Consider the following 21,294-nt stretch of genomic DNA (forward strand, 5'->3'; position numbering starts at 1 on the left):
TACGTGAAACAGTAGACTCAAATTTTAAATTTCCAATCTTCATATCTATATCCATATTCAAATATCTTTTCTTTGTCCTATGAGCAAAATATTGCTTTCTATACATAAGTCTGATGATATAAAAGTAGAACAACTCCTAACTTTAAGACAACGTTGAAGATGCACAACTATATGATCTAATTCTTTACTTGCCATCTGAATAAAAGTTAATGGACCTGTCACCAATTAGCATGATTAGGCAATGATGACTGCTGAAATTTCATATACAATGTATTGTTTCCAAAGTTTTTACTAGTTTTTATATATTTTCATTCGAGTTTTGTTTTAAATCTGATTAACGTTACTTTATATTTTAGTTGTTTTAGTCATATTTTGGAAATACTATTGATACTCTTAAGGAAGGACTTGTCTATCAGAGTGATTGAGGGTGGGTAGAAAGGGATATTCATTTTTGTGGATATGGGTTGTCGGTCATTAATAGTTGTATGTCCATTTTACGTAAGAAAATTACAGCAATGTTGTTTGTGGATAGATTTTTGAAGGTTATTACAGCCCCATTCTTCTAATGAAATAACCCAATGAAAAGAAACTTTAACCTTAAATTATAAGTGTATATTATCTTATTTTGCAGGCATTAAGAGATCAGAGGAGAGTTGTAACTGCCTACTGGTTGAATGATGTGTTAGTCAAGAAAAAGATGATGCCTCCGTGGCAAGCTCTCCATTTGCCTCTGATATATGGTGAAAATAAACCTTGTAGTAATCAGGTAAAACAAAGTTACAACACAGCAACTTTATATAATAAAAATATAAACACTACCTAAATAAGCATATTTTCCATTTACAGTTGAATTTCCTCTATAATATATAACTAAAATACTAAACTCGAAGATAAGTTCTGGAAGGGGAAGTTTATATAAACTGACAAAATTGAATATTATCAACCAACATATCAAGTGGAAAACAACTGTCATATTCCTGACTTTGTACTTGGCTATTTCTAAAAATGATGGGTTAAATCTGGTTTTATAGCTAGCTAAACCTTCCACTTTTATGGCAGTTGTTTATAGTTCTGTTATTTAGACTAAACTGCCTTGAGAAACCCAATCAAATATATTTATGGGTTAATGTGACAATACTTAGAATCCAGCAGCTAAAACTGTGTAAACATACGTCACAGACACAAAACATCTCGACATAGAATTCAAACATGCATGCCAAAAATCTAACAAAGAGGCCTACACAAAACTTGATAATTTCATTCAAATTGGTGTTTGAGGTAGGAATAGACTTCCATTATCCCTAAAATTCAAATAATATCTTTATGAAATTTTGTAAATATCAGACATGTCAAATGGACCTATTCCTATATGATTTAGGTGCTTGGTCATCTATATCTATAGATGACCAAGCACCCAAATCACAAATTGCCCGTTTATTAGCTTGGCATAATGAGTTGCATGATTGAATTGAATATTTAAAAAAAATATGAGTTTTAATTTGAGTTGCTAGGAAAAGGCTACCCAAATTTGTGAAGGGATGAAATTATCAAAATTACAGGAAATGTAAAGTTAGAAGATACATATGAGTATATATATATTTTAGGTTCTGTGTATGACAAATTTTGAAGGAGAGGAGAGAATTAGAATTAAGCAGATGATAAATGCTATTGGTGCAAGATATACAGGTCACATGACCCATGGAAATACAGCGCTCATCTGTAGAAAGTAAGATTGTAGATATTAACTGAGGTGGGAGAAGGTTAAGGGTGATAAATCTTAAAATCTATGACATGCATGTTTGCGTCAATCATTCATATGAAAGATTTCTAAGCTTTTAAGGTACTTGACTGCTTAAAAGCATTGAAAAAAGCAGGCCTTACAAGTTAGTTTATGTGCTTAACCACATTAAGGCTTTCAAGCTTGTAAAAATCATCTCTACAGGCCAACATAATCCAACTAAAATTTTCCAAAAATTGAGCTTCAAGGCTACTTGATACTAAGTTCAAAAGTAATGAACATCTCAATCGTAAGATCTAACAACTGTTCATTATATGTATTTTACGCATCTTTATACATTATAAGTATTCAAGATTTTTTTGCCAAGCTTATGCTAGACAAAGTGTCTTAAATGTTTTCATTATTAATCATCCTTTCATTGTTTTTTATCAACAGACCAGAGGGAGAAAAGTATGAAAAGGCAAAAGAATGGAAGTTAGCAGTAGTGAATGTCCACTGGTTGACTGACCTGGTACTGGGGCACCTGGATGCCCTTAAGTTACCAGTTCAACCAAAGTACTTACAGCTCTATCCTGATCCCTTCCAGATGGATGTGTCATTAGTCCATCATCTAATGGGTATGTGCTGTTTTAATACATGTAGATAGTTAAATACTAAGGATTTTCTGTTTAAATTGAGCTACTGTGGATTCATTTATTTTTGTGGGTCCCAATTTTTTGTTAATTTTTAAGTAAATTGTATTTTCATGGATACTTCATTATGTATATGTGGTTTTCAATAACTTTGCATAAAAAACTTATAGATGATAATACTTCTTTGAACATTTAAAGTTTATAATTGTTCTACTGATATAGAATCTCATAACATGAATATGGATAACAGGAATAACCAAAAATATTGGAAAGTTAAACAGACCTGATTTCTATGAATAGATAAAAGTGCAAACAAAAAAAGAACAGCATCAACACATGGTCCAGATAGCTGACCTTGTACAGGCACAAGATTTGGTATGGTTAAACCAAATCACAGTGAAGTACTGGATAGTTAGTAGAGTTAACTAATAGCAATTATAGAAAAATTAACAATAGCTTTGATTACTAGCAATATTCTGATTATTGAAAAATTAGTATCATGAATAATATATATAAGTATACTTAAAAGTATTCATTTGTTATAAAATCTTTTGCATTTCTATTTGAAGTTGGATGGAGATCACCATTGAAAATTCAAAGAGAAACTTGGAAGGTACGTTAAGTATTATAACAGTAGCAAATGATAAATTGCCCTGGTTGTACAAATGCAAGCAAAGCAGACATTTTTTATGTAAATTTATTTTAGTCTATCTCATGATAAAAATCTGTTGTCTATTTCACTTTATTTATAGATTATCATTTGGCATCTCAACGAAATTGATTTTCCCACTTGAGCTGGTACGAAAAAGTGAGAAAAGCAATTGAGTTGAGATGACCATTGACAATAATCTGTTTATTGCTATTTTACTTATGAGGACATTGTTATTTTCGTTAACAACAAGCACATGCGTTGTTAGTTTCAAGCCATGATTTTTCATATCATTCGACTCCGCTGAGAAAGAAAATTATCAGTCAGTAAGAAAATCTTGTAAAATAGCAATAATACAACTAGAATTGCCATTGCAAGCAATAGCGGATGTCACCCTTCCCCTATTGCCACTAACCGGCAGCCATTTCAAAATGGTTAAACAGTGAATGCACATATATTTATGGCAATACATCTTTCTGTAAATTTTCAGTACATTCAGAGCATTTTTTTAAAAATCACATTTCAGCCGTTTCCATGGCAACGGCAGCCATTTTGAAAATTTCAAAGTCAAAAGTCTCATCTGTACTTGCCAGTTAACAATAATATCAAGTTTCATTAAGTTCAAAGCATTTTGAGAAATTTTGACTTTTTTGCAGTTTCCATGGCAATGGTGGCCATTTTGGAAATTCCAAAGTCAAAAGTCTCATCCAGACTTGCCAGTCACATTGTCGATCGGGTGACATAATTACTTTGTTTGAAAATGAAATGGTTACAAAAACATAGTATGGGAGGTAGTGAACAGATGTATCATGTTTAGGAGTGGTATTTGCGAAAAATACCAGTCGAGAGAATGTTAAATTTCGCGAGCTGTAAGGCGAGGGAAATTCAATCTCAAGACTGGTATTTTTCGGAAATACCCCTCAAGAACATGCTATATCTGTTTAATTACACCGAATGTTAATGTTCAAAAACGCATTGATGATAGTGACATTACAAGCGTCCAGTCGGATAGAGTATTTTTTGGCAAATACCATGACAGAGAGGGTAAAAAAGGCATACCCATTTTGCAAATACCCCGGCTGCTTTAAAAATAAACGATATTCATTTGAAAACAGTAAATTGGTGAAAAATACACTGGCTATCAACCAATCAAAACCCAGGATTCTTACATAAGGTGTAATTATACAATAAACCCCCATTTGTCCTTCTTTTGTTTAATTAAGGTCAAAACTTTCAAAAAGATCAAATGAACCTTTGCTTACAGGTATAGCCTTTAAAACAAGATAATTTGCTTCATGATCTATAAAATCAATGTTAGCTAAATGAATTTTATTTATTTTTCAGAAATTTTTACCACAGCAGAAATTTAGATCTGCACCTGCTCCTGGCCAAGACAACAATGTAGAGAACACAGAACCTCCAGCAAAGAAGAAAAAGTAATGTTTTATGTATTATTTAGTGAGCTAGAAGTTTCCTGACTTTTCTTTTAAAATAATGCATAATTTACAATTTTGTTAATGGTGTAAAGTAGCTGGTGACCATAGAAAGACGATGGATATTGTTTATCCATCCATGACACAAAATCACTACTTGCATAGCAAAAACACACAAAAATCAAATGAACAGCACATTAAGGTGGTACCCAACACTTTCACTAAAATTAATTTGGCTCGTTTAATTTTCTTAACATTTTGTCAAAGTATTTACTTTAACCCTTTAACAAAAATATAAAAATTTCAAAAATTTTGAACCAACCATTTTGTCAGAAAAATTACACTAGTTATATAGCAGTTTGATAAACACCAATTTTGATCATTGAGAAGCTTAATATTCCTTTTATAACACAATGTAATTAAAACGTTTAGCTGATTTTACAGAGTTATCTCCCTGTAGTGTTAGGTACCACTTTAATTGCTGTTATTCATCTCAATGTCACAATGAGGCCATCACCACAGAGCTAAATGCAGAAGATTTAGTGAATATTCTCACATTGTATTGTTTTCATCTTATTTCCTTATATGTTATATTTTAGACAGGAGAATGAAGAAATAAGTATCCAGATAACAAATGCTAATGGTCCCAGAGTTCTGTTTACTGGTTTTATGAAAGGACTGGCAAAGAAGCTGCAGGCTGTAAGTAACAGTGTAATCAAAAGCTTTGAAATAATTTTTAGAATTCTTGAATCAGGAAAAATACATTTCTAATATTTATAAGCATATCTGTCAAAAATTATACTTTTATGCCTGATAAAAATATTAATGATTATTTTTTTAAATCAAAATAATACAAAAATAATTTTTCGCAAAAATATATATTCCATTTCAATGATCATGATCATGTGGTAAAACTTTAAAATTTAAAGTTTGAACTAAAATATGTGTCAATATGCTGTCAAAGTGTGCTATCAAAATCAAACGGGGAAGTCAAAATTGATGATAGCTTCTCTAGATCATGACCAATCAATCTTGCATCTAACACTTTTACTACCAATCATCAGCTGAGACTGCATCTTGATTATGTTTTTATATTAAACAGATTTATAAGTGACTGATATGCCTATGAAAATACAATTTCACACATAGTCACACAGTATCAAACTAATAACAAAACATGTGTCGACTAAAGTTTATTTTAAAAAATAAATTGTAAAAAAGATGATTAATATATATTGCTGTGATATTTGATATAAATGATGTACTCTTATTCTTAAATGTAATTTTTTTTTTATTATAGAATGTAATTCAGCTTGGTGGCATGGTTACAGAGAATCCCAAACAATGTACACATGTTGTTGCTCCAGCTATCTCACGGACAATGAAATTCTTCATAGCTGTCAATGTCTGTAAATATGTAGTCACCAAAGAATGGTTAGAAGATAGTATGGCCAAGAATAGGTTTGCAGGTAATTCAAAATGTTATCTCAAGAAGAAAGGTGTATGTACTATTAATAATAAACTAAGGTTAACTTTTATAATTGCAGTATCAAAATTTTTCTTTAAATTGTCTGTATTTTCTAGAAAAGACAATTTTTTTATCCATACCGGCGACCATAATCTTCCTATTGTTGCCTACGCCCAAGGAAGTAGTAACCTCCAACAATGGCTAGGTTGGTAGAGAAGCCTTGCGAAGTGGTAGGAACCATGGGAAGTTCGTCCAATTCGATACCAAGCCTTGAGAACAATTTCATGTATCATATAATAGTAAAACAAACTCAAGTTACATTGTAAACAAACTTTAATTTTCTATATTTATCTATTTATAACTCTGTATTGCTACTTTCTCTTTTCATTGTTACTCTCACCATGACGACGTCAAATTCAATGCACCACTTTGAGTACTTCAGGGATTAATTTGGGTATAAAAATTGTCCTGATGAAGCCTGCCTTGCAGGCGAAACATGTAGACCATAGCAAATAAAATTGCAGACCATTTGAAGTGTTGTTGCCAATTTGGAGTATTATTCCTAGAGAAGAGTTTATATTTTGATCTACTTTGAACTTTTGACAACTTCCTTTTTTAGCTCACCTGGCCGGAAGGTCCAAGTGAGCTTTTCCCATCACTTTGCGTCCGGTGTCGTCCGTCACCGTTGTTAACTTTTACAAAAATCTTCTTCTCTGAAATTACTGGGCCAAATTAAACCAAACTTGGCCACAATCATCATTGGGGTATCTAGTTTAAAAAATGTGTACTGTGACCCAGGCAACCAAACCAAGATGGCCACCATGGCTAAAAATAAGACATAAGGGTAAAATGCAGTTTTTGGCTTATAACTCAAAAACCTAAGCATTTAGAGCAAATCTGACAATGGGTAAAATTGTTTATCAGGTCAAGATCTATCTGCCCTGAAATTTTCAGATGAATCGGACAACCCGTTGTTGGGTTGCTGCACCTGAATTGGTAATTTTAAGGAAATTTTGCTGTTTTTGGGTATTATCTCGAATATTATTATAGATAGAGATAAACTGTAAACAGCAATAATGTTCAGCAAAGTAAGATTTACAAATAAGTCAAACATGAACGAAATGGTCAATTGAACCCCTGAGGAGTTAATGTCCTTTACAGTCAATATTTAACAATTTTCATAAAATTTGTAAATTTTTATTAACCTTTTACACTGAAACTACTGGGCCAAGTTCATTATAGATAGAGTTTATTGTAAGCAGCAAGACTGTTTAGCAAAGTAAGATGTACAAACACATCACCATCAGCAACATGATCAAAACACAAATTTGTCATGAATCCATCTGCTTCCTTTGTTTAATATTCACATAGACCAAGGTGAGCGACACAGGCTCTTTAGAGCCTCTAGTTTTGGATCTTATTTGCTACTGCATTTAGATACTAAAATGAAAAATACATATGATATTAAGAATAAATAAAAGCAGGAAATTCAGCTTCATAATTGATTAATATATTTTGGTTTGTCAGATTTTAATATATAAGTTTAATTTCAGATCCAAATATGTATGCCCTTAGGGATATAAAAGCAGAGACAGAGATGCAGTGTAATTTACAGGATTCAATCTCAAGAGCTCAAGCTAAACCATTGTTTCAGGTAAGTTATATAAGTTGTAGAAATAGAAAATGACTGTGTGTGCTCTCCTTTGGACCATAGCAATATAATAATATTATGGTGCAAACACTATAATACTACCTAAATAGATTGAAAATAGAATGTATCATACTTTATGTCAAATTGCCAGATTTTGATTGGTTAATATAAGGGTGATAATTTACTCTTATCACATGACTTATATTCTATGACCCTCTACCAAGAAGCTTGATCAGTTGTACACTTTATTTTGATACATATGACTGTTACATACAAGAAGTTATACTTGATTGTTGTCAATTTAAAATTTTGAAAGTCATAAATAACTAATCTTCAGTATAATGATTAATTCTAATATGACGTCCTAATTACGCTTTGTAAACAAAGCCGTGTTCTAATGAGCACAAAATATGTTTGACACATGCGCACGAACTTACTGTTAATATTAACGTTATTTCCATCATCATCCTTTTAAATATATACAACATAAACTTTTATTATATATTTTTATAAAAGAACATATATTTTCCCTGCACATAGTTTTCAAACTTATCAAATTTGAAATGTAAGGTACAGACTCCTCGGAGAGGAAACGGGAAAAGCCAAAGATTTTTATGGTATTTTGGTATGCTTCAACCTGTAAAAATACTGTATTTGTCCTATTAGAATTGAAATAATTCCTTCATGTCATGCTCTATGCTCATTTTAACATGGATAGAAATGATATTTGACCGCATTTTACACCTCGCTAACGCTCAGTGTAAAATATTGACAAATATAATGCCTACCCATGTTAAAATGAGCACAGAGCATGACACGAAGGAATTATTTCTTAATTAAAACATACCTAAGAGGGTGATAAAATAGGTTGTTAACCCCTAGAAAAATACTTTGGCCTCTCCTTCATTGACAATGTTGTTTCTAAAAACAATCTGCTCTATTGCCCTCTTGTCCATGTTTTATTTATAAAGCATTATGAATGTGGTGTGATAAATTTATGGAAACAGTACTATTTCAAATCAAATGGTGCTAAAAGAAAATAGTAGTGAGAATAAGATAACAGACATAATATTTATTTTAAAATAATATTTCCAGGATGTGACCATATATGCTACACCAAGTATAGTACCACCCATATCAGATCTGACCAAAATTGTTGGAACAGCTGGAGGTACAGTGGTCAAACGGCTTCCGTCCATACCTTTACTACAGGAGAAAGATGATCAGGTGGGTACTATTTTTGCATTGTTCTAAACTCTAATAATAAAATTGTGGATATTGGTATGAATGCCAATTATAAAAGTAGTCAAAGGATGTGAATGTAGATAAAGCACACTAAAGCATTCAGAAATGAGCAAAACTCATATTATAATTGAAAGGAAAAAACATGAGTGATTTATTTTTTAAACAAATATAACAACCACACACAGCAACTGAATGATGTACTCTTGACTTCAGACAGGCACATACATGGGTTCGTGTTATAGCATGCATTCTTGGGAGCACTCCAAAAAGCTTGGTTTCAAAGTAAATGGTTTCCTCAATTTTGGGGTAAATGTTTTGTTATATATTATTAATTGCAGTATATCTAACATGCAGGTTTGGCTTTCAATGCTTTTGACCAAGTTTTATTCTGAAAAGCTTTGAGATGTAACAAAATTAACATGTATCTGATAGCAGCTGCCTGGATTTTTATTGAAAATACTAGCATTTCGAATTTATTTACAAAACCATGAACTTGCAACTAATCAAAATTTATCATAACCAATTTTTCGGCACCAGATGCAAATTTCCACAAATCATGTCGCTTAAACCTTACATTTAAATACGGAAAACATGATATAACCAAAAATATAATTTGTCAAGATAGACTGATCTATAGCCTACATGCAACCTAAAAACTTGTTCATTAAAATTGTTGAAGACTTTTATGTCGACGTTTAGATATTGCTTTATTATGGTGTTAATATTCTGCTGTCTCCTTTATGTATGCTGCAGATCTCTATTTATTGTATAGCAATATAAGATTTCCAACAGAAAGTAACCAAAAGTAAGCATGCAATAAATTCTAATATTGCACTAGTGCAATAAATCTTCAAAATTCATGACATCATCAATGACAAAGTCTAATTTAAACCAATTTTTACTTTCAAATATTATATTGCTATACAATAAAAGGGTTATTGCATGAATATTGGGGAATATTGTCCCTCGTAGAACATATATTGCACTTGCAAGCTCTTGCAATATAAAATTCTACTCGGGACAATATTCCCCAATATTCATGCAATAACCCTATAATATTCAAAATTAATATAAAATATATACAATAAACAACCGTTACTGTTGATTTTATTTTAGGGAAATCCAACCCATATTGTAGTTACCTGTGAAGATGATGTTCCTATGCTAAGGAATATTATTGCAAAGAAAATCAGTAAGTACAACTATATCCCCAAACATCACTATATTGTGTTACAAACTGTATTGGTCAAATGTTGAAAATGGATTTATAGTAGATACCAGGCTTATAATTTTGTACACCAGACATGCATTGTGTCTACACAAGACTGATCAATAACACTGAAAAAAAACCAAAATCCAAATAAAATATATGAAGTTGATACATGATTATTAGTGAGGGCTATTAAAAAAAAAAATGTATGGGGGGTTGGAAGGCAGTTTTTGTCAGCACCCGCCACCCAGACAATTGTAATTGAGAATTATAGTGCATTATAGTGTGAAAAGTTGCTCTGATACCCATCAATTATGTATTATTAATATAATGTGCCTTCCAACCAAAAGTTTCAGTATAAGATTCTTCACAGCTAATATCTTAAATATTGATTATTTTGCAAATGAGAATTGAATTAATGTGCCAATTATGAATTAGAACATTTCTTATGGGTTGAAATAATTTAAAATTAAAGGAGTGCAAATATGCCTTCTTGATTTATAATAAAATTCAGTATGCAGTTTGATAAATGATAGCAATTTTATATGTTCTATATGATATCTCAATGGAAAATTTGTCAATGCAGGTATCTTGACAAAAATATTTGAGGGTATTTTTATTTTTCATATACAAAATTTAAATTCCTGGCAAATAGTTGTTCTATATGTTATTAATCAGCAAGTTTGACTTGTCTCTAGGTTTTGCATTTCAAATGTATTGCCTACTGCAAGATATTTTAATCATTTTATATCATTGTTATTTTCAGCAATCCACAATGCAGAATTTGTGCTGACTGGTGTAATGAGACAAACATTGGACTTTAAAGCTTTTGTGATAGATGTACATTAATGTTATTTACATGTGAATCTCCATAACAATCAGACCTTCTAGTCTTCCAAAGCAGCATGTATATAACATTTTATATAGTGTATCGATTATCAGAGTATCGATTATCAGAAAAAGAAGAATACTCATTTTATATTGATACAGGGTTGTGAGGATGTTGATACCATTCAACATAGTCATGACAGAAGGAAGTTGAGGCCTGTTCCATTATTAAATGCAAAGGGAACGTAGGAGGCAATGTTTCAGAACCCAGAAAAATCAATCATGCAAAATTTTCATATTACCTATGAATGTTAAATACAAAATTATAAGGATAATGTAACCAACCACAAATTATTGATTTGAGTGTGTCAGATTGTACCTCCCTTTCCGTATCATTTATTTGTCAGTTTCTGTACTGTTAAAAGTTTGTTCTTTGGTTGATAAAGGCTATTCTATTAAAATGAATGTGGGTGGGTGGTTACATTTTCATCCAACCATAATATCGCAATTCATATGTCTAAAAATAAAACTTCCCTTCTTAACCCTCCGATTTATTTAATATTTATTTTAATGGGAAATGCCTGGTATTGTCTGCCTCTTTAAGAACATTTTGAAGGATTATAAGGAAAATTCTCATTATATCTCTTTGGTATTTGGTCAATTGCAGGTCTTAATTTGACTGCTGCTATTACTCATTATATCTTTGGTATTTGGTCGACTGCAGGTCTTAATTTGACTGCTGCTATTACTAATCACTTCTCATTCTCATTGTTAATATACTGGACTGGGTTATGCAGACATCAATTTTTCAATAATTTTTGTTTAAGCTCTTAGAGCTGTTCCAGAAAATAAAATATCCATCCCCCTTTTTTCATTGGTGGGGATGGGCACATAGTTACAGCTCTTAAATCATTGTCCATTTGTTTTTGATGTGTTTTTTTCATTTGATTTTGCCATGTGATTAGGGACTTTCCAATTTGATTTTCTTCTGAGTTCAGTATTTTGTGATTTTACTTTTGACAAGTACAACAAATTTGATTTACACTTAAAATTTAAACACCTTTCAGATTTATATGGCATTTGTATATCACAACTCTTTTTAAGGGAACAGTCTGTGATACTGGCAAACATCCACAAAAACCAATTCATAGTCTGTTGTTTTGGTATGGCCAGAAAAATCAAACCATACTTCTATTTTATTTTAAAGTTGAGTTATGTCCCTTTAACTGTTTTCTATTTTTGAAGTATAATTTATATTGATTTAAGAGTATAATTCTTATAAGTCTCAAATTAGGTTTGATTAAACAAAGTTAATATGTTCAGTTCTTGATTTTGTATTTAAATAAATTTTTGCCTTAAATAGTACATCTTAATATTGTTCCATGCTTAATGTATGCATATATATAAAGATTGTATGCTTTTTTGTTATAAATCAGGCTCATTTTTGTTTTTGAAAAAAGTTTGAATTTTATTCATACATTTATTATTGCGAATCTTCAACAAATGATAGTTGTATAAAATGCATTATTATACAAATTATTTTGATAGTGAACCTGTTTTTCGTTGTAGAAATAATTTTTTATTAGGTTTATCATGCATGTTTGCAATAATAAAAACATGGCCTTGATTTCTGAATTTACAAAATACAAGGAAGTATTGTGCACCCAATCCTCAAAAGAGAGTTTCATAGCTATTATTTAGTTTTCCAAATCAATGTTAACTTTAAAAAAAAAATGCGGTGATTTGTTTAAAAGGTGAACCTCTACATATAGTCGCTGGGCTTCTAAAATGTTGTATATGACTTTTTTGGCTAAAAATACTTTTTGACACCAATGGTCTGGGCTGGAGGAAATCTTTGTTATTACAAAATACCATGCAGTTAGACCAATAAAAATGTGTGAAATAAGACATATTACAAAATTGCCAATGTCAGTTGTTTGTAAAGTTTGCTTCCAAAATGTTGTATGAAAACTTGAAAATTGTTGTTGAATTGCTTTGGGAAAAAAATAATTGTACATTTCTTTATTTCTGTGAAAATAATTTAAGTTCTTGGATAATCCAGAAATGTCAAAGTTTTATTTCACTGCTATTTATAAAAAGGTTCAAGTTTACACACAACATTTTGGAAGCATGCATTTTGCCAAAATTTTCAAAGCCTGTCTATGAGATTTTCTTGATAAATTTGTAATTTACAACATTTTAGAAACCCAGCGACGACAATATGACTTTTTTGTTCTTTTCTGTGATGATATATTTGAAGACTTCATAGCTGTCTTTCATGTGATGGATATGATTTTTAACTGTACATGTGTTGATTTTTAGATTATGTTTATGATTTTTGAGCGATTTCTTTTCTACGCTCGCATGAGAAGTAAGCGTTGTAGACGGATTATTATGACTAAATGGAAGATCCAAATATTTGATGCATTTTTGTTGCTTTATTTCAAGGTTGTATTTTGTATTTTATACTATTATTTTGTCATAACAAAACCTCTCATGTAGGCCATATCAAATAAATTCTCAATACCTAATCTTTGTAAATGTTGTATGTTTTCTGCATTAGTATTGTTAAGGTCCTGCTGAAGTCTGCCTCAATGTGTGAGATATTTAACTGTGTTCAAGACCCATTGGTGGCCTTGGCCTGTATTCTCCTCTTTGGTGGGTTGTTGTCTCTTTAAGGTGGTACCCAACACTTTAACTAAAATTAATTTGGCTCGTTTAATTTTCTTAAAAGTTTGACAAAGTATTTACTTTGACCCTTTTACAAAAATATAATAAATACAACAAATTTGAACCAACCGTTTTATCAGAAAAATTACACTGATTATATAGCAGTTTGTCAAACACTTATTTTGATCATTGAAAAGCTTAATATTCCCTTAACAACACAACGTAATTAAAACGTTTACCTGATTTTACAGAGTTATCTCCCTGTAGTGTTAGGTACCACCTTAAGACATTCCTTGATGATATTCTTATTTCCTTTCTCAATTTTATTTATAACATGTAAGACAAAACAATTAAATATATTACTGGTAACAATATATTCACAATTTAAAATTTGTTATTTGAGAGTATCTTTCAAACCTTGATTTATGAGCCGTGATAAAGCCTTTTTGTGCAGATGTGGCGTAAATCAATTATCAATCAATCACTATATCAACGTTTTATGACTTTTAAACACAAGTAAGTATACTACTGTTGCAGTTATTCATACCACAATATACATGTACATGATATAGAATAGGGAAAGGAAATCGGATCTGTTCAGGGACAACCTGACCTCAGAAAAAACATCACAAGGCCAACAATGAGTCTTTAATGCAGAAAAACAATCTTGCATCTGCAGGCAGGCTTCAGCTTACCCCTAAACAACAATGTATACAATTTCAGCAAAAAAGACCCCACACTTAACTCTGAAACATACAGATAAACCATAAATGAAAAAAAACACTTGTACAGGTTCCTGTCTTCGTACAGGTTCTACATTTGACTGGGTTAAACATGTTAAGTGAGAAATTAACCTTCCCCTATACCTCTAGTCAATGTGGTTTAAGTATCTTTATAAAAAATGATTATTCATGCATCTGACACATTTACAATGACTAGTGTCCAATCATTTAAGTTAATCTCTAACAGTGCAAAAACAATTATTTAGTACGACCAGATTTTTTAAAAAGTCAAATAAAACTTAATAGTCATTAAATAAATATTACTATTTTATAGTTTCTAATTACATTAGAATTGACTGCATTTCTGTTCATTATAGAAAAAGGGGAAATAATACAATCAATCTTTCCGTCTGAACATGAGTTTTTTTTATCAATTATTGTGTTATATTCAAAGTGAATGCAGTTCTATAAATTGCTTCAAAACAAGAATGTATGTGTTAGTGCTATTATTATACGTCAATATAATGTTATGTTGTCTGTGTTTTGTTTGAAGATATTTTTGTTCACAGACAATAACTTGTATAAGTGTATGGATTTCTATAACATTCAAGCGCAAGGTTCCAGTCCACTATAAAATTGTTCTGATTGATTTTGGGGGGTATTGTAGCAGTTTTGTTATTAGTAGCCCAAAAAAGGTAAGTTTTTACTAGTTCATAGAAAATAAATTAGTTTTGCAGACAATAACTTTAGTATACGTGTATATATAGATCTACGAAATGAGTGATTTGGGATTGATTCAGTCGCTTGCCAGTGTAACTGTTTTGTTAATAAGAGCCAAGAGTATAGACATCTATGAACTTATACCACAAACTTCCAGGTGCAAATTTTAGGGGGTCATGGTCCAAACCATTTAAAAATTACTGTTGGAAAATAACCTAAAAATCTAGGTTTTGTAGTTTATGAACAATAACTGGAGTATAAGTATATTTATAGCTATTTTATTGTGCTGCAACATATTATACCATAAATAAAGTTGAAGATTTTTTTTATGGGTTATGAACATAATGGTTCAGTTTAAAGGTGTCAAAAATGATTCTTTTGTAAAACTTTGTATAAATTGATTGTTTCTTTTTTTAACTTCAATTCAAAGTCTTGAATTCTTGTTTTTTTTATATGCTGATAGGTATTATTTATTTTTATAGATTTTGGGTTTGTTGTGAATTGATCCAAGTAAAGGGTCCAGATGTTTTTGTCGAGCATGCAACTTTTGTTGCAGAAAGCTCGACATAGGGATAGTGATCCGGCTGCGTTAGCTAACTTCTTAAAAGGTTTATATTTTAGAAGGTGAAAGACCTGGATGCTTCATACTTTGTATATAGATGCCTCATGTTACGAAGTTTCCGTCAGTCACATGTCCAATGTCCTTGACCTCATTTTCATGGTTCAGTGACCACTTGAAAAAAAAAGTTCAAAATTTTTGTAATGTTGAATTCTCTCTTATTATAAGTAATATGATAACTATATTTGGTATGTGCGTACCTTGCAAGGTCCTCATGCCCGTCAGACAGTTTTCACTTGACCTTGACCTCATTTCATGGATCAGTGAACAAGGTTAAGTTTTGGTGGTCAAGTCCATATCGCAGATACTATAAGTAATAGGGCTAGTATATTTGGTGTATGGAAGGACTGGAAGGTGTACATGTCCAACTGGCAGGTGTCATCTGACCGTGACCTCATTTTCATGGTTCAGTGGTTATAGTTAAAGAGGGACGAAAGATACCAAAGGGACAGTCAAACTCATAAATCTAAAACAAACTGACAACGCCATTGCTAAAAATGAAAAAGACAAACAGAAAAACAATAGTACACATGACACAACATAGAAAACTAAAAATAAACAACACGAACCCCACCAAAAACTAGGGGTGATCTCAGGTGCTTAAGTTTTTTGTGTTTTGGTCTGTTCTTCTCATACTTTATGCAATAGGTCTACTATATTTGTTGTATGGAATGGTTGTAAGGTGTACATGTCTAGCAGGCAGATGTCATCTGACCTTGACCTCATTTTCATGGTTCAGTGGTTAAAGTTAAGTTTTTAAGTTTTGGTCTTTTTATCTAATATTATATGCCAAAGGTCAACTATATTTGGTGTATGGAAATATATTATGATCTATATGTCAGTCCCGCATGTTTTATTTGACCATGACCTCAATTGCACGGTTCATTGCACAGTGTTAAGTTTTTGTGTTTTGGTCTATTTTTCTTAAACTATAAGTAATAGGTCAACTATATTTGTTGTATGGAAGCTTTGTTAGCTGTACATGTCTGCCTGGCATGGTTCGTCTGACCTTGACCTCATTTTCATGGTTCATTGGTCTTTGTTTAGCTATCTTGGTTAATGTTAAGTATATGTGACAGTTGTAATCAAGCTTTATACTTAGGACTATAAACATAATATCAATGATAAGTAAAGAAGGGGAGACATTTCAGTGTGTGCACTCTTGTTTGAATTTCTTCAAACATTGGATCAATTGTGTTCTCTGATATGTTGATTCTTATCATGTAATTATATCTAGATTTTGGGCACAGTTTTCATGTAGGTTCAAATATTGGTCCAAAAATGTTGGGCCCTGTTATCAAATAAGTCCACATTGAGATCTAATGTGTCTTACATGTAAATTAAACTGGGAACTTAGTTTAACAAGGGAACTTTTGTAAAATACATACAAATGTCTTCTTTGGAATGGAAATGTGACAAAGAGACAACAACCCGACCAAAGAGCAGACAACATCCGAAGGCCACCAATGGGTCTTCAATGCAGTGATAAGGACCCTCAAAGAGTTTTTGCTAGTGTTGTAAATAGGTAGCAAGCGTAGCGATCTATGCACAAGAGACATCGGATTCAACATTTTAAATCATATCGGACATGGCTGGTGCAATCGGATTGTATTAATCAAAAAGCTACAAAAACCATTTAACCTCGAAAAGACATACAGTAGTCTTCAAAACACTACATAGAAGACGTAAAACTAAGGCGACCATTTATATATAATGCAAATCATGGCGAAATGCTGGTATAATTGTATTCAAAACAATTCTCCACCTGATGATGTGGATTTAATGAACTTTATGTTACTGTAAGGCTTTCAAAGTGAATACAAAGTTCATACATATTTCGTTATGAGATGCCCGAAGTGAGACTTCTGATTAATGACACGCACAAAAAACAACCCACAAACAAATATGATGGAAAGAAACCAACAATAAAAAGGGATTATCAAGTTCTTTACTTAAAATAGACACATATAGAATGATTCGGGATTAAACATAATTGTTAGAACGTGGCTACATCTCAGGTTTTGATGAGTCGGTGATAACATTCTTTTTTATTGACCGTAAATGTTAAGTTTTCTAAATTTCAAAAGTTACACATTAAAAAATAAGCAACCTTGCGACACAAAGGTTCAAAAAGTCATTTTGGCTTCAACAATAGATAAGCGCTATACATTAGTTGAGGTATACATAATCAATTAAAGTAATGTTAATCAAAAAAGCAGTAACTTAATAATTTCTAACAGAGAATATATGGCTTAAATGACTATATTTGAAAATACAGCACTTTCAAATTTTATTATATGTTAACGGACAACAGCTAATCAATAAATTCTCCGCCTGGTATTTTTGAAGACATCATTAGATATATCAATCAATGGTACGGAGAGTTTTATAGTTGCTTTTCTGTCTGTTTTCCCGGTACCGGTTACTGGTAAATCCTCCAAAAATAAGATGTATTTTGGAATGTATGCGTCCTCCAACATCTTTACTTCTTCGTCAATTTTCATAGTATCCCTGGTGAATTTTTGAAGTTCATCTTCGGTGACTTCGGTTCCTTTCCACGTAAGTACTGACGCACATGGGATATCATTGTCTGTCAGTGGATGTTTGATAGGAAAGACGACTACGTCCTTGACATCTTTATGTTTTTTCATTGCTACCTCGATAACAAACGGTGCAACCTTAGCACCAGATATTTCCATTACGTCAGAAATCCTTCCAGACACTACTAAGGAATTGTCGGCATTAATGTAAGCATAATCGTCAGTTTTATACCAGCCACATGGCATAATAACATTTTTGGTTTTCTCTTCGTTATTAACGTATCCTTGAAATCGGACTGGGGTTCGAATATAAACTTCTCCACTGGCTTGTGATTTCACGATCAAACCATTATGGTCAACTACTTTCAAGTCAACTCCTGAAAGTGGCACAACTCCAAGATATTTTTGCGACAATATTGATGATGCAGTATATATTTGTCCTGCTCCAAAACCAAGTTCTGTGGCACCATACGCAACAGCTAAACTGTCGAATATCTTACCCAACCCATCAAGACATGTCGATGGAACAGGTTGACTTCCAGTCATAACAGAGCGTATTTTTATATGAATGTCTTGTCGATGCAGTATGTGTTGTAACATCGGTGTACCAAAAGATGCACAGAAAGGACGCTCTTTCTGCAGTATCTCTATCACATAGTTAGTCCCTGCTGACGCTGATGTAAGTGCAAAGGAATTAGACTGTGTTATACGCGTTCCACCAGTGACTATTTCCCAATGTGGATATCCACCCATCCAATAAAAAGGCCGACCATTGAAGTAGACTAATTCTGTTTTATCAAATGATTCAGTTTGCAGTAAGTAATGAATATTGTATCCGTTTAATAAAATGCTGTAGTGACTAAATTCCACCGCCTTTGGAAATCCTGTACTTCCAGATGTTGACAGTATAGCTGCAGTATCATCTGGGTCAATCTGTGGAAGATGAACATCATTTCCATCATTGTACAGGTCCTGCAATGTGAATCGTTCTACTGCTTCTGTCGGTGGTGAGTGCAAAACAGCCAATTTTAAATCCGGAATTTCGCATTGAGTTACTTGACCGTTTTGCGGATCAATTGACATGAAATTACGAACGATTTTCAAGTGCCTGTCACCTTCTCCTGGATCAAACATTATCATTTTGCAGTTGCCAACCAGTTGCATCATTCTTTTGAGGTCAGAGCCATCTTTCATATGAAATGTTAGATGAAGTGGTTTTGCCCTTGTCATCTGAATGGCAAATATACAAATCAAAAACTCTGCCGTGTTGTCTCCGCCAACACCAACGACATCCCCTTGTTATATTCCATAACGAACAAGGCCTTTAGCCAGACGAACAGATTTGTTATATAGCTCACCATACGTTATTGTTTTTTGTAAATTTCCCTTGTTGTATATAATACAGGCTAGTCTGTTTGGATCCTCGTTCGCCCATTTTTGCAACAGATTTGGGATCGTTGTATATGGCGCTAAGACCGGATCTGTGGAACGTAAGTAACTTTCCATGTTCTTCTTCACTCTTCAAAATATGTATACATTATACGATTTCACTGATGTTGTTTGCCTTATATATCGTAACTGTATAGAAATAGAGCAAATGGTAACTAATTTGTGTCCAATCACTTCACGACCTTCATATACATTTAAATTCATACTACGTAAAAAAAAACTGTAATAAGAAATATAGGTCATATAACGTTTAACAAGGACATATGAATTGAACGACGCTGATATGATCGATTCATGTGACACGAGACATTGGACTAGAAAATAGAGAACAATCATGAAAAAGCAAAGAATAGAGAAAAAATTCCCAAACTTTATTGGACATATCATGAGACAATGAAAAAAATAGTCATACAAATCTTTTTCTATCGAAAGTTTCATAGTTAGACTTTGTAAAACCAAGAAAATGCCTGTACCAAGTTGTTATCCATTCGTTTTATGTGTTTGATCTTTTGAGTTTTGCCATTTGATGAGGAACTTTTAGTTTTGAAATTTCTTCGGAGTTAAGCATTGTTGTGATTTGATTTTTTTTCAAGATGTAGTGTCTGGAGTTAAACATAGATGAAATACAGTTACCGGTAAAATAAACATTTGAAATTGCAATAGTTTGGGGTTTACAAAATCATTAACAAAATATAGGTAGTATAAAGAGTAATATCATTTTGCATGTTCTATATATACCAACACTTTTGTTATTGTAAACATCATATTTGTCTCCCTTTTTTTTCTGCTAATTAGATACATTTTCACATGTTTGATATATTTTTTTTATAAAATAGACTTGACACACAATTGTCAATTGAAATAAAACCAGACATTAATTGATCTTACACCTGTCAATTCAAAGGTGATATCAATCACAATACAATCAAAGAATATATTTCAGGGTCACAGAAATGTATGACTCGAATAAAACAAACTGTCTTTGTAAAATATTGTTATCTTTGCATTGTGAATACATGTGCAATACTTTTTACGTGGACTAATGAGGACTTTACATACTATGACAGTTTATTTTTAATAGAGGTAAGCATATCAATTTAACATCATGAAAGAATGTCCAATGCAATTGTTATTCCTTGAAAAAAATTAAACAATATTTCCTTTTTTTAACATATTTTATGGTACTCAAATAAACTGCGACTTTTTTTTCCAGAAAATCTCAGTAAAAACAATACAGGACACAAGAACACGTTCATGAACTAACTATTTTGTTTATTTGTAATAGTAGCACTTTAATGAACTGTTTATTGACATGACATTAGTTTCGTTTACACTTTGCTCTACTTATGAAGATAGGGGTGTCATTGTTGGAAAACACCCAATAATTTTTGTTTGATGATTTCTAACAATGACACTCATATCTTCTAAAGTAGAGCAAAGTATTAGCGAAACTAATGTCATGATGAATAGTGCGTGTAGACACAGCTTTAAAGAAGACAATAAACTAAAATTATAAAATCCTTTTACATAGACATGTATTAAAAGTAAGATCAGATTAACATATATTGAAGGTTATTGTTATATACGTTGGTAGGCGTCCACGAGAAAACATGACGTGGAAATATAGTTTTGTTATTTAGAAAAATACATAAAAAATCAGCATTATCATAATTCTTTGGGCAAAATTCTACTTATTGTGAATAAGTGTCATAATAAACAT

General features: G+C 31.9%; 1 protein-coding gene, 1 long non-coding RNA gene and 1 pseudogene across 3 annotated transcripts in view; 2 read left to right on the plus strand and 1 right to left on the minus strand.

Annotated features, from left to right (window-relative positions):
- The window catches only part of LOC139482047 (PAX-interacting protein 1-like), a 42,490-nt gene extending 29,105 nt beyond the window's left edge, over window positions 1-13,385 (plus strand). Inside the window, exons 11-22 of one of the 2 annotated variants that reach the window (XR_011654756.1) lie at window positions 632-766; window positions 1,605-1,726; window positions 2,174-2,355; window positions 2,940-2,983; window positions 4,364-4,455; window positions 5,052-5,151; window positions 5,753-5,921; window positions 7,474-7,574; window positions 8,667-8,798; window positions 9,933-10,008; window positions 10,793-11,521; window positions 11,579-13,385. Coding sequence is in view for 1 of the 2 variants with exons in the window: in XM_071265694.1 (XP_071121795.1) it covers window positions 632-766; window positions 1,605-1,726; window positions 2,174-2,355; window positions 2,940-2,983; window positions 4,364-4,455; window positions 5,052-5,151; window positions 5,753-5,921; window positions 7,474-7,574; window positions 8,667-8,798; window positions 9,933-10,008; window positions 10,793-10,875 (1,236 nt within the window). In the remaining variant the exon portion in view is untranslated. Of the gene's footprint in view, window positions 1-631; window positions 767-1,604; window positions 1,727-2,173; window positions 2,356-2,939; window positions 2,984-4,363; window positions 4,456-5,051; window positions 5,152-5,752; window positions 5,922-7,473; window positions 7,575-8,666; window positions 8,799-9,932; window positions 10,009-10,792 lie in introns of both variants that reach the window. The other variant, XM_071265694.1, reaches the window with a different exon arrangement.
- A 31-nt stretch (window positions 13,386-13,416) lies between these two features.
- Window positions 13,417-13,914, plus strand: LOC139482048 (uncharacterized). The gene is made up of 2 exons (XR_011654757.1): window positions 13,417-13,533; window positions 13,811-13,914. It is a non-coding gene; the product is annotated as an uncharacterized lncRNA (long non-coding RNA).
- Window positions 13,915-17,860: 3,946 nt separating this feature from the next.
- On the minus strand, window positions 17,861-19,631 carry LOC139483596 (uncharacterized; annotated as a pseudogene).
- Window positions 19,632-21,294: the final 1,663 nt, after the last annotated feature.

The sequence above is a fragment of the Mytilus edulis genome, chromosome 7, assembly GCF_963676685.1.
Source record: "Mytilus edulis chromosome 7, xbMytEdul2.2, whole genome shotgun sequence".
Taxonomy (NCBI): Eukaryota; Metazoa; Mollusca; class Bivalvia; order Mytilida; family Mytilidae; genus Mytilus; species Mytilus edulis.